This window comes from Garra rufa, chromosome 15 (genome assembly GCF_049309525.1).
Source record: "Garra rufa chromosome 15, GarRuf1.0, whole genome shotgun sequence".
In the NCBI taxonomy this organism is placed as follows: Eukaryota; Metazoa; Chordata; class Actinopteri; order Cypriniformes; family Cyprinidae; genus Garra; species Garra rufa.
In genome coordinates, this window is record NC_133375.1 from 2716160 (window position 1) to 2736190 (window position 20031).

Sequence of the window (20031 nt, forward strand, 5' to 3'; positions counted from 1 at the left end):
TGTTTTCCTCAAAAACTTTAATTTCTTTTTGACTGAAGAAAGACATCTTAAATGACAAGGCGGTGACTAAATTATGCGGACATTTTCATTCTGGAAGTGAACTAATCCTTTAAAGGAAACAATAATGTTCAAAATGTGAACAACAAGATGTTTGTGTCTTTTTTTCTTCAGTCGATAAGAAATTGTTTCTTGAGGAAAACATTTCAGGATTTCTCTCCATATAGTGGACTTCAATGGTGCCCCCGAGTTTGAACTTCCAAAATGCAGTTTAAATGCAGCTTTAAAGGGCTCTAAATGATCCCAGACTAGGAAGAAGGGTCTTATCTAGGAAAAACTATCAGTCATTTTCGAAATAAACTCACTATTTATGTACTTTCTAACCTCAAACACTTGTCATGAACAGTTTTTTCTGGTTCAAGACAGTTAGAATACATCGAAAAACTCCCATCTTGTTTTCTTCCCCAACTTCAAAACCATCCTACATCGCTGCAGGAGTACCGACCCAGTGTTTACAAAGTGAACACGCAAAGGAGATCAAATGCCTTTTACCAAAAAACAAAAGAAGTAAAAAAGCAATGTTGGATGATTTTAAAGTTTAAGAAGAAAACGAGATGAGAGTTTTTCGACATACCCTAACTGTCTTGACCTGGATTACACCGAGTACGCATGCGCAACACAATGACACAAGACGAGCATTTAAGGTTAAAAAGTATAACCGATAACTGATCGTTTCGCTAGATAAGACCCTTCTTAGTTGGCTGGGATTGGCTGGGATTAGAGCCCTTTGAAGCTGCATTTAAACTACTTTTTGGAAGTTCAAACTCGGGGGCACCATAGAAGTCAACTTTATGGTGAGAATTCCTAAAATGTCCTCAAACGTAATTTCTTTATGACTGAAGAAAGAAAGACATGAACATCTTGGATGGCAAAGCGGTGAGTAAATTAGCTGTAAATTTTTGTTCTGAAAGTGAACTGCTCTTTTAAAGGGATATTTCAGGTTCAATACACTCTAGTGTTAAGGTCATGGTCAAGTGAACCAATCCTTTAATCAAAAGCAAAAAAAAGTAATAACTTTTGTAGCTTTGACCATTCATATATATTTAATTTAGTAACTGTATTAAATTTCTGTATATTTCCTATTTGCTGAAGGGCAAATGTAAATATGACATTTATTATAACGGGTTGATGTAAATATTGTTTTAAATCCACTTAAATTAGAAGTTATTTTTTAAAGTCTAATAAATGTTAACATTGATAGCTCTCGATTATACTGTAATGGTGAATGGCTATAGTCAATTGCTAAATATTAGGGAAAAAAACAATTTCCTAGAGACATCAGCAATATTGATATCAGTAATACTGACCTTCAGTCATAGAAACAATATTTAACAAATATAAAAAATATACTGTTCTTATGTCGAAACCATTGCAATATAAAAGCATATTTAAAAACTTAATGTTAGGTAGGATTAATCACAAATAATTTCATAAAAAATGTGCAATTAATAACTTTTTTTTTTTTAAATCAATTGACAGCACTAATTATAATACAGAAATATAGCTGCAAGCAGCAATTACGGGGCCAAGCACTCAAAGGGGAAAATGAGGAGCTAAGGATGGCAGGAACAGCAGACCAACTGCAACAATGAGTAAAAGGAAGCCATTTTCAGATGATTTTAGTTAAAATGATAGAAAAGTGATGTAGAACACCTACTGATATGATTTAATAGCTTATTATGTTTGACCAACAGGTGGCGCTGTTATCAAATCGATGTGGTGTGTTTAGTGTGAGGTGACAAAGGCACACACAAAGTTTGGTGTGTTTATGTCAAAGCTTTGCAGAGATAAAGCCTTGGAGTCATTTTGGCCTCAAGCCTAAAGTTTGTAGAGGCGCTGTACGAAAACGGTTTCATCTATCTAAATGAAATCCATAACTTTTTGTCAGCACAGTCTAAAGATGATCTGACTAGATTTTGGTGAAAATCAGACGAACGGTCTAGGACTAGCTCGAAAAAGTAGATTTTCAAAATAAACCAAAATGGCGGACAGGAAGTTTGATCAACTGTGGCATAATTGGTATCTATGTTGTCCGCATGACCCAAGGAATATTTTGAGACTAACTTTATTACAATAGGCTAATGCTATCTACAGTTGTTAGCATTTTTGTCCGTTTTATAATTGATAGTTAATGAATGGTTTATTACTCTTGACCAATAGGTGGCACTGTTACCAAATTGATGTGGTGTAATCAGTGTGAGGTGATAATGCCACATACAAAATTTGGTGCAAATATCTCAAAGCTTTGCAGAGATACAGCTTCAGATGCGTTTTGGCATCTTTCCAGCAAATTTGTTGATGCGTTAAATGAAAATCGAATATCGACACGAAATCCATAACAAATTTGGGGAAAATCCGACTAACGGTCTAGGAGGAGTTCGAAAAAAAAGTTTTTCTACATTAATCAAAATGGCGAACAGGAAGTTAGGCCAATTTTGGCATAATTGGTATCAATGTTCTCGGCCTAACCCAAGGAATATTTTGAGATCACTTTCATTACAATAAACCATTTTTCTCATAAGTTATTAGCATTTTTCTAAATTTCCTTATAACCACCAAACTTTGAGTACTGTCAAGGCATGGTGACGAAGATACATACCGAGATTCGTAACAATACGTTAATGCATTCTTAAATATAGCATTTTATAACAAAATTCAAAATGGCTGACGCCCAAAATGGCTGACATGGGAAAATTGGATATGGTTCGACTCGGCATGCTCCTCCGAATCTAACGGGACGAGTTTCGAGATTTTTGGCCAAAGCACTGCGAAGTAATAAGCAAAAATAGCCAATTTTCATATCTCCTGACCACTAGGTGGCACTGTGATGAAACACTGCAGGTAGCCTCAGGTCATGCTTCTTATAACACACACCAAGTTTGGTCTCAATACTCCAAAGTGTTGCGGAGATATGGCCTCACATCCATTTTTGCATGCTTTTCGTAGAATTCATTAGCGCGTTATTCGAGAACGGTTTGTCTAAACAAATTGAATTCCACAACTTTTTGCCAGCATGGTCTGAAGATGATCTGAGCCAATTTTGGTGAAAATCAGACAAACCGTCTAGGACGAGTTCGAAAAAGTAGGTTTTACAAACAATTAATTATAAAAAAAAATAATAATAAACCTTACGATTTTTGATTTTGTGGTTTACGGTTCAAAAGTTAATACCAAAAAGAAAATTAAACTTTGAACAAGTGGTGGCGCTAGAGAGTTTGAGTTAGAGACTCCAAATTAGCTTCAGTGACATTTCAGACTGTCCTCTATCAGTGTGCCAAATTATACAACTTTCCCGCAAGCGGTTCTATGGGCTGCCATAGACGCAATGGCGGAAGAAACGGAAGAAGAAGAATAAGAACGCCAACGGATACAATAGGTGCCACCGCACCTTCGGTGCTTGGCCCCTAATTATAATATAGTTATGTATTATACTAATTATAATACAGAACCATGGCTAACAATAGATGTCAGACATTTAACTGAATTACTGAATGCTATGTTACATCAACAAAGGGTCAAGAAAGAGTCACCAACAGAACAACAATAGACTGTAAAAGCTCCGCCCCCTTTAAAAACAGCACAGATGTAACACAGTATGTGGTGTGTTGTTGTGCTGCTCCTGCCAGAGGTCATTTTATACGGATCAGACTTGTGCAATGATCATGTTTACGATATCAGAAATTAAAAAACAAGTGTGAAAACAGGCAATATGTTATTTAATACACTGGACTCCACCATTGAAGAAAATATAGATAATTATGATTTTGAGACAATATTTTCGACCTTTAACTATACACATTTATTTGATCAAAACTGTAGTCTTTTCTAGGAAGGATAAATTAAAACACTGTATATAGTTTTATTTGGTCAGATAGTTTAAGGGGCGGCTCATTCTTTTATTTCCTGCACTGATGTCACTTAATGACATTTAATGTTGCTCTGTTATTGTAAACAGTCTTAGATATGATGGACTGATCCATTAAAGCCTTTTATTATGTTCATGCTGAGAGTTAAAGTTATTGAAAGTGCTGTCGGTGAACAGCTGACCGCTCTGCGTCTATCTTTAGAGAGGCGTTTCGGCCGCTGTGAGTCAGACAGTAACTTCTAGCAATACTAACAGACGCTCCAGAGCTGAATTAGTGGGCTGACATGGCCATGAGGATGAGATATGAGATATTTCAGGTGAATGATTCAGAACCGTTACAGAAATACACCTGATGCCAAATACTGAGCCACACTGTCAGAATACAAACAAACCTCAGTAGAGAAGTTGATAGCCAACAGACAAACAGGACAATGTAAATATTGTCCAACGCTTTTATAAAAAGCAGAAATGGAGATTAAGTTTCCTTAATTCAGATTGATGTTGTAGCAACAGTTATATTATTGTTGAACGACAAGTTTAAGATAGAAACTGGGTCAAATGCCAGCGCTGAACGCTAATAAACATATCGTGGAACTTGTTTATCTCTATTTTTTCTATTTTCATCAAAAATTCTTAAAACAGAAGGTTTAATATTAAATGTATTTTTTTACACACAGTGCCTTGCAAAACTATTCATACCCCCTTCATTTTTTTTCACGTTTTGTTTTGTTGCAGCATTATGTTAAACTGCTTTAAATTAGTTTTTCCCCACATCAATTTACACTCCATACACCACGATAATGACAAAGCAAAAACCAGATTTGCACATTTTACAAATGTATTAAAAATAAAACACTGAAATAAGTACATTGCATAAGTATTCATACCCTTAACTCAGTACATAGTTGAAGCTCTTTTACAGCCTCAAGTCTTTTTGGGTCTGATGTGACAAGCTTTGCACATCTGCATTTGGCAATTATCTGTCATTCTTTGCCTCACCTTTTCACCTCTCAAGCTCTGTCAGCTTGGATGGGGGCTGGCAGACATTTTCTAGAGTCCTAGTTGTTCCAATCGTCTTCCATTATGGATAATGCTTCTGTGAACCTTCAATGCAGCAGATTTTTTTCTGAACTCTTCCCTAGATCATTGCCTAAACACAAGTCTGTCACTGAGCTCTACAGGCAGTTATCTTGACCTCAGGACTTGGTTTTTGCTCTGATATGCATTTTCAGCTGTTAGACCTTTTCTGAGAGGTGTGTGCCTTTCTAAATCATACTCATTCAAATGAATCTGCCACAGTTTAACTCCATTTGAAGTGTAGGAACATCTAGAAGCAATATGAATGCTCCTGAGCTAAATTTCGAGTGTCCCAGAAAAGGGTATGAATACTTATGCAACGGGATCTTTTCAGTTTTTTATTTCAGATAAATTTGCAAAGTTGTTACAAACCTGTTTTGTGCTTTGTCATTATGGAGTATGAGATGTAGATTGATGTGGAGAAAAAAAAGTAATTTAAAGCAGTTTAACATAATGCTGCAACAAAACAAAATGTGAAAAAAATGAAGGGGTATGAATACTTTTGCAAGGCACTGTATTAAATGGAAGAACGTACGAAGAAGAAATGTTTCTCGAGCATCAACTCAGCATATAAGAATGATTTCTGAAAGATCATGTGACAATGAAGACTGAAGTAATGATGCTGAAAATTCAGCTTTGATCACGGGAATAAATTACATAAAAATATATGAAAAATCTTGTCTTTTAAAAAAAGGACATACAAATAGCCTGTTTCCCACAACTGATATTTCTATACACCCTGATATTTTCAGTCACACCCTTTGTTTATACAGCCATATTTTATTCTCAGAGCCGTTTGTAAGGTACTATGGGATGACTGCCGTAGCGTTGGTTGTGCTGGCAGAGCTCCTGAATCTATCTCTATCTCAATATGGAAACAAACCTCAGAGCCAAAGCATTAGGAGTATGTGTTGGCAACGGTGTTACACTAACATGAGCCAAATTCTGTTTTTAGAAAGCATTTTGAGTAAGTTAAGTATCCTGGCTAATAACATTTCGATCAGACCAAGAATCCTTTGTGTCTTTTATGAGTTTTTTTTTTTTTTTTACCTGAAGTACACTCATAATCAAATAAACAATTCATGCACCAGAAATGCTGTTTTCATGACATGGCCTTTTTGTTTTTTTCCATCAGGAGCTGACAGACCTACAGAGAGATCCTCCAGCCCAGTGTTCAGCAGGTCCGGTTGGAGAGGACTGTGAGTATTACAATGAGTTACTGTCCACCTTATTTTTTCTGTTAGAGTGGATGTGGCCATTTGTAAATTGAATGTGTCAGGCTTCCCGTCTCAGCTGTACACTTGTACTTGATATTGCAAACTGGTGTGTCTTACCATGCTATTTTAATGTATTATCTTAATTATGAACACACTGGCTGTGCAAACAGCTTTACAGTTTACTGCACTTTGTTATTCTTCCTGTTATTTCCCTACGGCAGCTTATGAACTGGAAGTTTCACACGTTACCAGAAAACAGCTTACTTCCACATTGAAAAATAGGGTGGATTAGAGTGAATTAGTCAAATTAGTCTTTAAAGGAGTAGTTCACTTTCAGAACAAAAATGTACAGATAATGTACTCACCCCCTTCTCATCCAAAATGTTCATGTCTTTCTTTCTTCAGTCGTAAAGAAATTATGTTTTTTGAGGAAAACATTTCAGGATTTCTCTCCATATAGTGGACTTCTATGGTGCCCCCGAGTTTGAACTTCCAAAATGCAGCTTAAATGCAGCTTCAAAGGCTCTAAATGATCCCAGCCGAAGAAGAATGGTCTTATCTGGCGAAACGATTGGTTATTTTCTAAAAACATTTACAATTTATATACTTTTTAATCTCTACAGGATGAGCATTTGAGGTGAAAAAGTAATATAGTTTATAAAAATGTTTTTAGAAAATAACCGATCGTTTTGCTAGATAAGACCCTTCTTTCCTCGGCTGTGATCGTTTAGAGCCATTTGAAGCTGCATTTAAACTGCATTTTGGAAGTTCAAACTCAGGGGTACCATAGAAGTGCATTACATGGAGAGAAATCCTGAAATGTTTCCTCAAAAATCATAATTTCCTTACGACTGAAGAAAGAAAGCCATGAAAAATCTTGGATGACAACGGTACATTATCTGTAAATTATTGTTTTTGAAAGTGAACTACTCCTTTAACTACAATGATATTTATATGTATTCACTCTAATAGTGATCCTATTTAGATCGTCCAACACTAACTACCATTTTCAGGATGCATTGGATCAGTTCTCACTCTGCTTCAATACTGCCTATTGATTTTATATAATGACTCATGTTTTTCAGTGTTTCACTGGCAGGCAACAATAATGGGGCCGGTAAGTAGCTGTTTTTCTGCCTTACTCTTTGGGTTCCCACAGTCATGAAATATCAGTGAATTGTAAAAAGGCCTGGGGAAAAAATCTATACACTTTTAAGGTTAATAAAATGAATAAAATCTTAAAGTCATGGGAATATCATGGAAATTCATTAAAACCCTAAAAATAGTTAAGGGATATTTCACCCAAAACTGAAAATGACTCCATGATTTACTCACCCTCAAGCCATCCTAGGTATATATGACTTTCTACTTTCAGAAGAATACAGTTGGAGTTATATTAAAAAATGTCCTGGCTCTTCTGAGCTTTATAATGGCAGTGGATGGGTGTTGAGATTTTGAAGTCCAATAAAATGCATCAATCCAATAATAAAAAGTACTCCACACGGCTCCGGGGTGTTAATAAAGGCCTTCTGAAGCAAAGTGATGTGTTTGACTAAGAAAAATATCTATATTTAAAACTTTATGACCTGTAATCTCTAGTTTCCTCTAACTGTCGTATGTGTGTTCATGAGAGAGTGGCGTTCCAGCGGATGACGTAGGGCATTGCATATTCCCCGGTGAGAATATCCTAGTCTCGTGAGAACCAAGTTTTGTTTACAGTAAAGCAAAAACCGTCTTCTCTTGGTTTATATCGAAATCCTCCAACATTTTTCCTTACAAATCCTCATTTTGTACTTTTCTAATATATGACCAGTGTTTTGTTTTGCTCTCTTTCACGTTCGTCACACTACAGCCACATTCGAAGTCATCCGCTGGAACATACGACTAGAGATTGCGGTTTATAAAGTTGTAAATATAGATAATTTTCTTGCACAAACACATCTTTATTAATCTTCCAGAGCAGTGTGGAGCACTTTATGATGAATGGATGCACTTTTGGGGCTTCAAAATCTCAACAGATATTCACAGCCATTATAAAGCTTGGAAGAGCCAGGACATTTTTTTTTTTTATTTAACTCTGTCTGAAAGAAGAAAGTCATATACACCTGGATGGCTTGAGGGTGATTAAATCATGGGGACATTTTTACATTTTTGAGTATCACTTTAAGAAGTTTTAAATTTTTTAAAAGGGACATTTAACACCTTTGTGGCAACTTAATTTCTTTTAGAAGCCCACTTACAATGTTAATGAAGTGTGAAATAACCAGGTTACTGTACTTTTAACACTGCTAAATAGCCTCTGTTCTGATTTGCTGATCTCCACATGCATAAATTTTGCACTGTGAATGTTTGTATACACTGTACATAAAAAGATTAATGTAAAAAGTCCTTTAAACTAACAGAATGTTACTTTTTTTTTAATTAATTTGACGTTAACATACATATACACCTGAGGTCAAAAGTTTATATCCCACTTTCAGAATCTGCAAAATGTTAATTATTTTACCAAAATAAATAAAAGGGGTCATATAAAATGCTCTAATTCTAATAAGATAGCTCATAAAAGATGTTCACATAATGCATTAAGATCAGGATAAATTTTGTAATAATTATTTTGTCTTCTGGAAAACATGTAAATATCTTCTGTAGCTTCTGAAGAGCAGTACTAAATGAAAAAAATAAGATATTTAGGCTAAATAAGAAAAATGTACACATCTCCATACTGTTCAAAAGTTTACACCCCCAGCTCTCAATGCATCGTTTTTCCTTCTGGAGCATCAGTGAGTGTTTGAACCTTCCGTAATAGTTGCATATGAGTCCCTCAGTTGTCCTCAGTGTGAAAAGATGGATCTCAAAATCATACGGTCATTGTTGGAAAGGGTTCGAATACACAGATGCTGGAAAACTAAAGAATTTGTGGGACCTGTAGGATTTTTCTGTAGAACAGTGGGCAGTTTAACAGTTCAGAAAAAAAAACAGAAGACTCATGACAACTATTACTAAACAAAACAAAACAAAAAAACACAGCTGTGGACCATTCAGGTAACAACACAGTATTAAGAATCAAGGGGATGTAAACTTTTGAATGGGTCATTTTTATAAATCTATATAAAACTATTATTTTCTCTTGTGGACTGTAAACACCTTTTATGTGAAATATCTTATTCAGGTCAGTACTAAATAAACAATAACATGCATGTTGTATGATCCCTCTTATTTTGGTCAAATAATTAACATTTTGCAGATTCTGAAACAGGGATGTAAACTTTTGACCTCAACTGTAAATATTGTAACATGTCAAAATATTGCCCGTTTAGTGACAGTTGCAGTACATGCACACATTAGCAAAGCTGTGTTTTGGTTTTTAGAATGACAGTCCATATCAAGGAGGGGTTTTCTTCCTCACGATTCATTTCCCAACAGACTACCCCTTTAAACCACCAAAGGTCAGTTGCTTTGTGATATTCATTGTGTTTGGAGACATTTGTCAAATGGTTTGCAATGCTGTAATCAATACTCTCTGCATTGATCGACAGGTCGCATTCACAACAAAAATCTACCACCCCAATATTAACAGTAACGGCAGCATTTGTCTGGACATCCTGCGATCTCAATGGTCACCTGCACTTACTGTATCCAAAGGTAAGATTCAGGCAACGTCTCAATGCACTTTGAAATAAAAAAGTAAATGTGCTTGAGCACTTGTTGGACAGACTCTGACTGTTTGTTTTGAGTTGTGTAGAGCCTTGTTGTCTCTGGCTAATAGCAGAGCGCTGAGCCCTGTGTGGGTGATGTTGTCAGACTGCAGTGATTACTCTTTGTTCTAAGCAATGACCTAGTTTGGATCACTCCACGAGAAGCTGTTTGTGTTATATGACAAACAAACACAGAGCAGTGTGAGCGAAGCTCCTCACTCCAGCAGTAGAGACGAACAGGATGTTGATATTATATGTTTTTAATGTGATCCCATCTTTTTTTTTTTAGTCTTGTTGTCCATCTGCTCCCTGTTATGTGACCCGAACCCAGATGACCCACTGGTACCTGAGATCGCACATACATATAAAGCAGACAGAGAAAAGTGAGTGACCATTACATGCACATTTGAATGGCTTTTAAAAAAAAATTTTGATCGAATGCGTATTTTTGGAAAAGCCAGTTGAATTCATACAAATGAAAAGTACTTCAATGCTTGTGATGTTTTCAGCTTTTATTTGATGGATGTCAAGATTATAACACATGATACAGTGCCTTGCGAAATTATTATTATTTTTTTTGTCACATTTTGTTATGCTGCTGCCTTATGTTAAACTACTTAAAATTGCTTTTTTCCCACATCAGTCTACACTCCCTACTCCATAATGGCAAAGCAAAAAATAGGTTTTTAACATTTGTGCAAATTTATTAAAAATAAAAAACTGAAAAGATCCCGTTGCATAAGTATTCATACCCTTTTCTGGGACACTCGAAATTTAGCTCAGGGGGGCATTCATATTGCTTCTAGATGTTACTACACAAGGTCTAACAGCTGAAAATGCATATCAGAGCAAAAACCAAGTCCTGAGGTCAAGATAACCGCCTGTAGAGCTCAGTGCCTATTTCAGTGTTTTATTTGTAATAAATTTGTAAAATTTACTTTCCACACACCATAATAATGACAAAGAAAAAAACAGATTTGCAAATTTTACAAATTTATTAAAAATAAAACACTGAAGTTGAAGCACCTTTACAGCCTCAAGTCTTTTTGGGTATGATGTGACAAGCTTTGCACATCTGCATTTGGCAATTATCTGCCATTCTTTGCCTCAACTTTTCACCTCTCAAGCTCTGTCAGCTTGGATGGGGGCTGGCAGACATTTTCTGACCAAAAACAGTTGGCTTTGTTCAGCGTTATGTTTTAGACAGGTGCTTTTGCTAAAAGCATTGTTAGCTGACTGTGGTCACAAGTTACTAAAATAGTTAAAGAGATAGATATGACAATTTGCTGTTAATTTACTCACTCTCTCAGGCCATCCAATATGTAGTCATCAGAATGCAAGTCAACAGCTACTGTCAAAAAAAGCATATTAGGCAATACAAAATGAAAACCCATGGCACCTGGGGATATAGTGAGGTCTTATGAAGCGAAACGATTGTTCTGTGCAAGAAACTGAACATTATTTACAATATTATTACCTGCAATCAGGAGCCTCGGGCAAACGTGGAAATTTGATTTGGTCACACTTTATATTAGGTGGCCTTAACTACATGTACTTACAACAAAAAATAAGTATGATGTACTTAACGTGGTCATATTGCATTGCAAAACACTTTTTTTTTTCTATTAAGGTGGGATATGGGTAAGGTTAGGGACAGGTTTGGTGGTATGGGTAGGTTTAAGGGTGGGTTAGGTTTTAAGGGATGGTCAACAGTGGTAATTATAGAAATTAATTACAAATGTAATTACATATAGGTTTTTAAAAAAAGATAACTACAATGTAAAAACATGTATGTACACAATAAGTACATTGTACCAAATTATTAATTTAAATGTAAGTACATAGTAGTTAAGGCCACCTAATGTAAAGTGGGACCTTTGATTCATTTGCATGAACTGTTGCTTTTGGACAGTTTGTTTATAGTTCAAAAACTGATTTATTTACATAATCACTCAATGACATAACTTATATTCAGAACAAACTTTGAAGTTGACGTGACAAATGCTGCGTCCCAATTCGCCTACTTATACTATGCACTAAAAGTATGTACTCTTTTTGTGAAGAAAAAGTACATACTTTTGAGTATGTAGCAGAATAGTAGGCAGGCTTTGGGACATACTGCTTCGTCATAACTGCTTCTTTAACGGATGCTCTGTTGCTAAGTTGCCTGAATCCTGTCACTGTTTAAACTGCCCTGTCAATCATCACAGTTAACATTATCTACATTTCGTTTAATTTAATTTTCTACCGTTTTAGAGAGAAATGAAGAGGCATGTTCATTCAGGAGTCTTTCATGCCGAGGACTCTGCTCTTGTGTTGCATAATTATGGATTTAAACGTTAATGACCAAACCTATCATTATAAAAGTTCATAAAGTTGCTGCACATGAAATATAAATAACTAACTTTTTTATCAGGTTACACACTGATTATTTATCACTCAAACCCCTTTCTCTATCTGTAAGTTGGTCGCGCATATCCGCCATGTTTGTAGTTTTTTAACACTTTTTATGCGTGTTTGTAGTTCTAATCGAATTCTCGTTCACGGCACAATGTGTTGTGGGCAATATTAGCCGTTAGAGTGTGCATTGATCCGCACTTCGAATTCTGAAGTTAAGTAGAAGACCATCCAAGAATTTTTGGAATACTTTTTAAACATACTACGATTTGGGACTAATTCTATTTTCGAATACTATTTAGGACGGATAGTATGCGAATTGGGACACAGCAAATGTCTAGCTTGAAAGTTTGAAGCAGTTGTAAAAGCTTGAAGTTTTAAAGTTTAGATGGATTACACAGATGTTGTTAGCATGATTTAACATGTTGGTAGCACGTTTTAAGCATGGGTAACATGTTTTAGCATGTTGCTAGCATGTTTGTAACATGATAATCAGGTTGTTAGCATGTTCTAGTGTGACATATTAACATATTTTAACATGATTAGCATGTTGTTACCATGTTTCTAGCAAGATACGTAAGTTGCTAGCAAGTTTTAGCATGATAATCAGGTTGTTAGCTTGTTGTTAACATGTTTCTAACTAGATTAGCATGTGGCTAGCATGTATTAACATAATTCTCATGATGTTAACATGTTTCTAGTTTGATTAGTATGTTTTAACACATTCTTAGCACAATTAACATGTTGCTAGCATGGTTGTAACATGATAATCAGGTATTTTAACATATTTTAACATGATTAGCATGTTTCTAGCAAGATACACACGTTGCTAGCATGTTTTAGCATGATTATCATGCTGTTAGTATGTTTTCATGTACTTAGCACAATTAGCATGTTGCTAGCATGATTAGTATGCTATATTGTGTTAGCATGATTAGCATGATAACATTTTCCAAGCATAATTGGCATATTGTTAACATTTTTGTAACATGATTAGCATGTTCCTAGCATGTTTTAACATAATTAACATGTTGCTACCGTGTTGTTAACATGTTGCTGGCATGTTTTTAATCATGATTAGCATATTGTCACCATTTCTTAGCATGATTATCATGTTTTAACGTGATTAACATGTTGTTACTTTGTTGTTAACATGTTGCTATGATGTTTCTAGCATGACTAACATGTTTTTACATTTTCTTAGCATAATTAACATGTTAGCATTTTCCTAGCATGTTTTAACATTATTAGCATGTTGCTACTGTATCATGTTGCTATCATGTTTTTAGCTTGACTAGCATGTTGCTAGCATGTTTTAGCTAAGCTGATTTAGCAAAAATAAAATAAAAAAGTAAAAAAACAAGTTAAAACAGATGAAAACTAGCTAAAACATGATTAGCATTTTGTAGCCTTGATGTCGCAAAAAAAACGGTTAAAACCAGCTAATTCAGTAAAAAAAACAGTTTAAAACCAGCTATCCGAAAGTAGTTAGTTTTGATTAAGTAATTTTGTACTAGATCTGTTCTTGAGCCACAAACTCTCTCAGACACTTCCAAATCTTCCATTGCATGTCATTATATTTATCGCATTGGCTCATGCGGTTTATGTGTCGTGTTTTAGAAATGTGGCGTTTTTTTCCGTAAGGGAGCATAATGAGCACTGATGCTCCCTAGAATTTGTGACGCATTGAGGGATTTTTCATTAGGGAGCGTATGTTCCAGACAGCCCTTAAAATGGCTGATTCTCTGATCAGTGCCCTGACTACTAAACAAGGGAGCTGATTGAGACACATTATATCCACTTAATGTAAAGTGCCCACTGATAAATAAAACTAAATAAAACAGAACTGTGGCATAAATTACATCATAAGAGTGTGTTTTGTTTTTGCTTGTAGGTACAACAGACTAGCAAGAGAATGGACGCAAAAGTACGCCATGTGAGAGTGCCTGCGACTGAAACACTACAGAATCAAACGGACAGAGAAACGTGTTTTTACTTTGAACAAGAGGAGTCAAAAGAAGTGAATGTTGAGGGGAGGGGACATCCAAACACCAGACCCTTGGAAGAGGAGCAGAAGGCGGAGGTGAGGAGGTGAGAGCCGCTGGTACACGTTGGCCGCTATGTGCTGAATCCGCTGTCATGTGCCGTTCTCCCAGATCCGCCGTCACAACGGCTTAGCCTGGACTAACTCCAGGAAAACTGTAAAACCGGACAAACCTCGGGGTACCACAACCCAGGAAGTTAGACTTGTACTACTGTTAGTTCTGTTATTAATGTCATTGTGATTTTCTCAGTGTTACTCTTGTCATCACTGTTTTGCTGAATGAAGAAACGTTGGGCTGAAGTTGGAATGCCGGCGATACAGGATCGATCGTGTCTGAACCATCGCACCGTCCCGTCGGAGTCTCTGTGGAAACCGTAGTTGTGTGTGCGCTTTCATTTTTAACAGTTGGCGATAGAATGTAAAAAAAAAAAAAACTGGATGTCAGAAAGACCTTACTGTAGTCTCCGCCTTCCAACTTCCTGCCGTTTCAGTGTTATCCCATAAAACACTATGAATGTGATTAGGAAAAGGTTGTGTCCTAATGAGAAAATGTGATTTGATTTTTGAACAAATGGAGGTCATAAAAAAAGTCAAGTAAGTTTATATCTTTGTGCTATAAAAAAACTAAACATAACACCATGTCCTAACCAGACGCGATGCAATGAGATTCCCCAAATAGTGAACTTTTAAGGGTATGCAGCGATTTCGGGCACCACTACAAATTGTGGTTCCCTCATTAGTGAAATTTTTAGGGTATGGGGCAATTTCAACACGTCTACAAATAGTGAACTTTTAAGGGTATAGGGACAATTTCAACACCACTGCAAATCGTGGTTTCCCTTTATCGTGAACTTTTAAGGGTATAGGGGTGATCTCGACACCACTACAAATTGCGGTTCCCTTAATGGTGAACTTTTAAAGCTATGGGGCGATTTTGGACGGCAATACAAATGGTGGTTCCCTCAGTAATTAACTTTCAAGGGTATTGGGCGATTTCGACACCACTACAAATGGCGCTTCCCTCAAATAGTGAACTTTTAAGGGTATAGGGGCAATTTCAACACCACTGTAAATCGTGGTTTCCCTTTATAGTGAACTTTTAAGGGTATAGGGGTGATTTCGACACCACTAATGGTGCTTCCCTCAAATAGTGAACTTTTAAGGGTATAGGGGTGATTTTGGACACCACTACAAATGGCGGTTCCCTCAATAGTGAAATTTTAAAGGTATAGGGGTGATCTCGACACCACTACAAATTGTGGTTCCCTCAACAGTGAAATTTTAAGGGTATAAGGACAATTTCGACACTACTACAAATTGCAGTTCCCTCTATAGTGAACTTTTAAGGGTATAGGGACAATTTCAACACCACTACAAATTGTGGTTCCCCTCTATAGTGAACTTTTAAGGGTATAGGGACTATTTCGACACCACTACAAATTGTGGTTCCCCTCTATAGTGAACTTTTAAGGGTATAGGGACTATTTCGACACCACTACAAATTGTGGTTCCCCTCTATAGTGAACTTTTAAGGGTATAGGTAGTTCCCCTCTATAGTGAACTTTTAAGGGTATAGGGACTATTTCGACACCACTACAAATTGTGGTTCCCCTCTATAGTGAACTTTTAAGGGTATAGGGACTATTTCGACACCACTACAAATTGTGGTTCCCCTCTATAGTGAACTTTTAAGGGTATAGGGGTGATCTCGACACCACTACAAATTGCGGTTCCCTTAATGGTGAACTTTTAAAGCTATGGGGCGATTTTGGATGGCAATACAAATGGTGGTTCCCTCAATAATTAACTTTAAAGGGTATTGGGCGATTTCGACACCACTACAAATGGCGCTTCCCTCAAATAGTGAACTTTTAAGGGTATAGGGGCAGTTTCGACACTACTAGAAATGGCACTTCCCTCAAATAGTGAACTTTTAAGGGTATAGGGGTGATTTCGACCCCACTACAAATGTCAATTCCCTCAAATAGTGAACTTTTAAGGGTATAGGGGCGATTTCGACACCACTAGAAATGGCGCTTCCTTCAAATAGTGAACTTTTAAGGGTATGGGGCGATTTCGACACCACTAGAAATGGTGCTTCCCTCAAATAGTAAACGTTTAGGGTATGGGGCGATTTCGACACCACTACAAATGTCAATTCCCTCAATAGTGAACTTTTAAGGGTATAGGGGTGATTTCAACACCACTACAAATTGTGGTTCCCTCAATAGTTAACTTTTAAGGCTATGGGGCGATTTTGGACACCACTACAAATGACGGTTCCCTCAATAGTGAACTTTTAAGGGTATAGGAGTGATTTCAACACCACTACAAATTGTGGTTCCCTCAATAGTTAACTTTTAAGGGTATAGGAGTGATTTCAACACCACTACAAATTGTGGTTCCCTCAATAGTTAACTTTTAAGGGTATAGGAGTGATTTCAACACCACTACAAATTGTGGTTCCCTCAATAGTTAACTTTTAAGGCTATGGGGCGATTTCGACACCACTACAAATGTCAATTCCCTCAATAGTGAACTTTTAAGGGTATAGGAGTGATTTCAACACCACTACAAATTGTGGTTCCCTCAATAGTTAACTTTTAAGGGTATAGGAGTGATTTCAACACCACTACAAATTGTGGTTCCCTCAATAGTTAACTTTTAAGGCTATGGGGCGATTTCGACACCACTACAAATGTCAATTCCCTCAATAGTGAACTTTTAAGGGTATAGGAGTGATTTCAACACCACTACAAATTGTGGTTCCCTCAATAGTTAACTTTTAAGGCTATGGGGCGATTTTGGACACCACTACAAATGACGGTTCCTCAATAGTGAACTTTTAAGGGTATAGGAGTGATTTCAACACCACTACAAATTGTGGTTCCCCCAATAGTGAAATTTTAAGAGTATAGGGACAATTTCGACATCACTACAAATGGCTGTTCCCTCAATAGTGAACTTTTAAGGGTATAGGAGTGATTTCAACACCACTACAAATTGTGGTTCCCTCAATAGTTAACTTTTAAGGCTATGGGGCGATTTTGGACACCACTACAAATGACGGTTCCTCAATAGTGAACTTTTAAGGGTATAGTGATTACTTTCTTAAATTTACATTTAGTCATTTTATAGACACTTTTATCCAAAGCGAGTTATAATTGAGGACATTAGAAACAATCAAACCGACTTTTAAAATCCTTCATCTTTTGAATTAAGATTGAAATAATTTAATTTTAAAGCACAGCCACCACAATTGTTCTGAGTTTAAATACAGATTTAAAATCATGAGACATAATAAATATTAATGCAAGAAGTATTCAGATGTAACCCACTTTGTAATCGTTAACATTTTCATAAGTAACTAACTTAATTACACATTTGTTTTTCAGTAACTGTAACAGATTACAGTTACTTACATAACGCTGTTACATGAAATTAGTTACTTCCTAACACTGGCCACGAGGTAGCAGAAACTAAAAAAGAAATGTAAAAAAGAAAATTGAATTAATTCAAATCGGCTGTCACTCGTCACTTATCAGTATCACTGTTGATTAGGACTAAAGCAAAATCGTGTTGCATTGCATCTCATTAGGACACAGTGTTATTTTGATTTATGAGACACAAAATGTTTCTTTTTTTATTTGGTTATAATCATATCTCCTTTTCACATGTTCTTTATTTAACTTGAGTGTCGTTTTCAGAATTAAGCTGGCCGTTCACACAAGACCTACTCTTGCTTTCCATTTGCGCTGCGTTTTTAATGTTGCTCTGTGTAAACATGCGCTAGACGGACGTCTTTTTTCAAAAACTATTTTGTTCATCATTTGATGCGCAGTGAAACGGATTTAAAAGAATGGACCAATCAGATGAATCTAGGGGCACGGTAACCATATTTACTCTACATTTTGTATGTGGAAAGCTCCATCAACCTGTTTTTAATGCAAAAACGCGTCTTGTGCGAATGGCCACCGAATTGAATTCACTTCAGCCGCATGTGCATGATATGGCAGATGTGTAAGTATTTGTTTTGATAAGTATTGTGAAGTTGCTTTAGGAATCAAGGCAGATTTTTATACTCGTCTTAAAAAAATCACCCAAATGCTTGCAGAAAAAAGAGGGAGCAAATGCTGAATGGTGGGACTGTGTGGGGAAAAAAAAAGACAAAAGAAAAGAAAGCCACCATTTCTGCCAAATGTGATTATGCCCCTTTCAGATTTGCAGGCAATGGGCACGTCATAGCGTATGAATGCAATATTTTTCGGCTCTTTAGCATTTATCTTCTTCTACGAACCTGTCTGCAAGAGTGTAATCCTTAATAATCTTTAGATACTCTTGTTCCTGTAGTCACTAATATTACTAACGTTTGACCGAGTAGATGGTACGCTTGATGTGTGACCAGCGCAGGTGCTGGACTCGAGTACTTTTACTGTAAATTAATTTTTTGTAAATGCACTCATTAACTCGTGGCTGCCTATTTAGAGGTGGATGATCAAGATGTTTACACGGAGCAGAATGAAAAAATATTTCTTCACTCGTCTGAACTGGAGCTCGGGGAGGTTGGGAAGCCTCAAAGTGTAAACATCTCCTCACTCTCACCTCCTGGTGCTGCTCTTCACAAGCCCATGGCTCAAGACTCCCTGAAAAGGGCTAAATATTGCCATAATTATATTTAGCACCATATACGGTACCTTCACGAAGAATATTGATATAGCTTTGGATATGCTTTTAAAGGGATGGTTTACTCTAAAATGTGAATTCTGCAATCATTTAAGCACACAGAGAATTTTTAAAATATGTTCACGCTGCTGTTTTCTATATAATGAAAGCAGATGGTACCAAATTAAAAAGTGCCATAAAAGTTCAAATTTTAGTGGATGTTTATTGAAATCGTCTCTAGGTTACGTATGTAACCCTAGTTCCCTGAGAAGGGAACGAGACACCGCGTCCCCTAGGGGTCGCTATTGGGGAACGCTGCAGCGTGACTCGTGTCTGAAGAATGCATAGAAAAACTCCATGAAATGGCCGGCGACAGCGTATGACGTCACTGCGGCGCGCACGTCGCTGCTGGTACGTCACTACCGGGCGACACAGTATAAAGAGTCGCCGAAGTAAACATACAGCCGCTTCACTGTCTGAAGCTTCTCGTCCGAAGCATGGGAAGAAGCCTAGGGGACGCGGTGTCTCGTTCCCTTCTCAGGGAACTAGGGTTACATACGTAACCTAGAGACGTTCCCTTCCGAGGGAACTCTCACCGCGTCCCCTAGGGGTCGCTATTGGGGAACGGTATACCAACGTCTCCATGCTGAGGGGAGTGCATAGTAGTGAGCACTAAGTGTAAATTCTGTGAGGAATTATCCCTATAGGACGAGGTGACAGCTGTCAGAACGTAACCTCCCCGGCCAAAGCCTGAACTGTTACTCACTTACCTGAATGGGTCAAAGGACCCAGAGCACAGCTCAGGTTGGAATCGGAGATTCCTTCGGAGGAACGGCTAAGTTAATACTTAGACTTAACTAGAACAGGAACTGCCAGTACTACTGAGTCTAGTTCCCTCAGTGAACTGACTCAAAAATAGCGACTAACAGGCCTGTCCCAAGACAGAGACCGTTCTAGCAGGGGTTATCCTCAGATAACGCACCCTGGATAACAGATGGTCAGGAGATATCTGAGGTG

General features: G+C 37.0%; 1 protein-coding gene across 1 annotated transcript in view; it reads left to right on the forward strand.

Annotated features, from left to right (window-relative positions):
- ube2d4 (ubiquitin conjugating enzyme E2 D4) overlaps window positions 1-19241 on the forward strand; it is a 22113-nt gene extending 2872 nt beyond the window's left edge. The window contains exons 2-7 of the mRNA XM_073818986.1: window positions 6135-6198; window positions 7302-7333; window positions 9585-9662; window positions 9753-9858; window positions 10201-10294; window positions 14203-19241. Coding sequence (XP_073675087.1) covers window positions 6135-6198; window positions 7302-7333; window positions 9585-9662; window positions 9753-9858; window positions 10201-10294; window positions 14203-14248 — 420 coding nt within the window. The 3' untranslated portion in view covers window positions 14249-19241. The remainder of the gene's footprint in view (window positions 1-6134; window positions 6199-7301; window positions 7334-9584; window positions 9663-9752; window positions 9859-10200; window positions 10295-14202) is intronic.
- The last annotated feature ends 790 nt before the right edge of the window (window positions 19242-20031 follow it).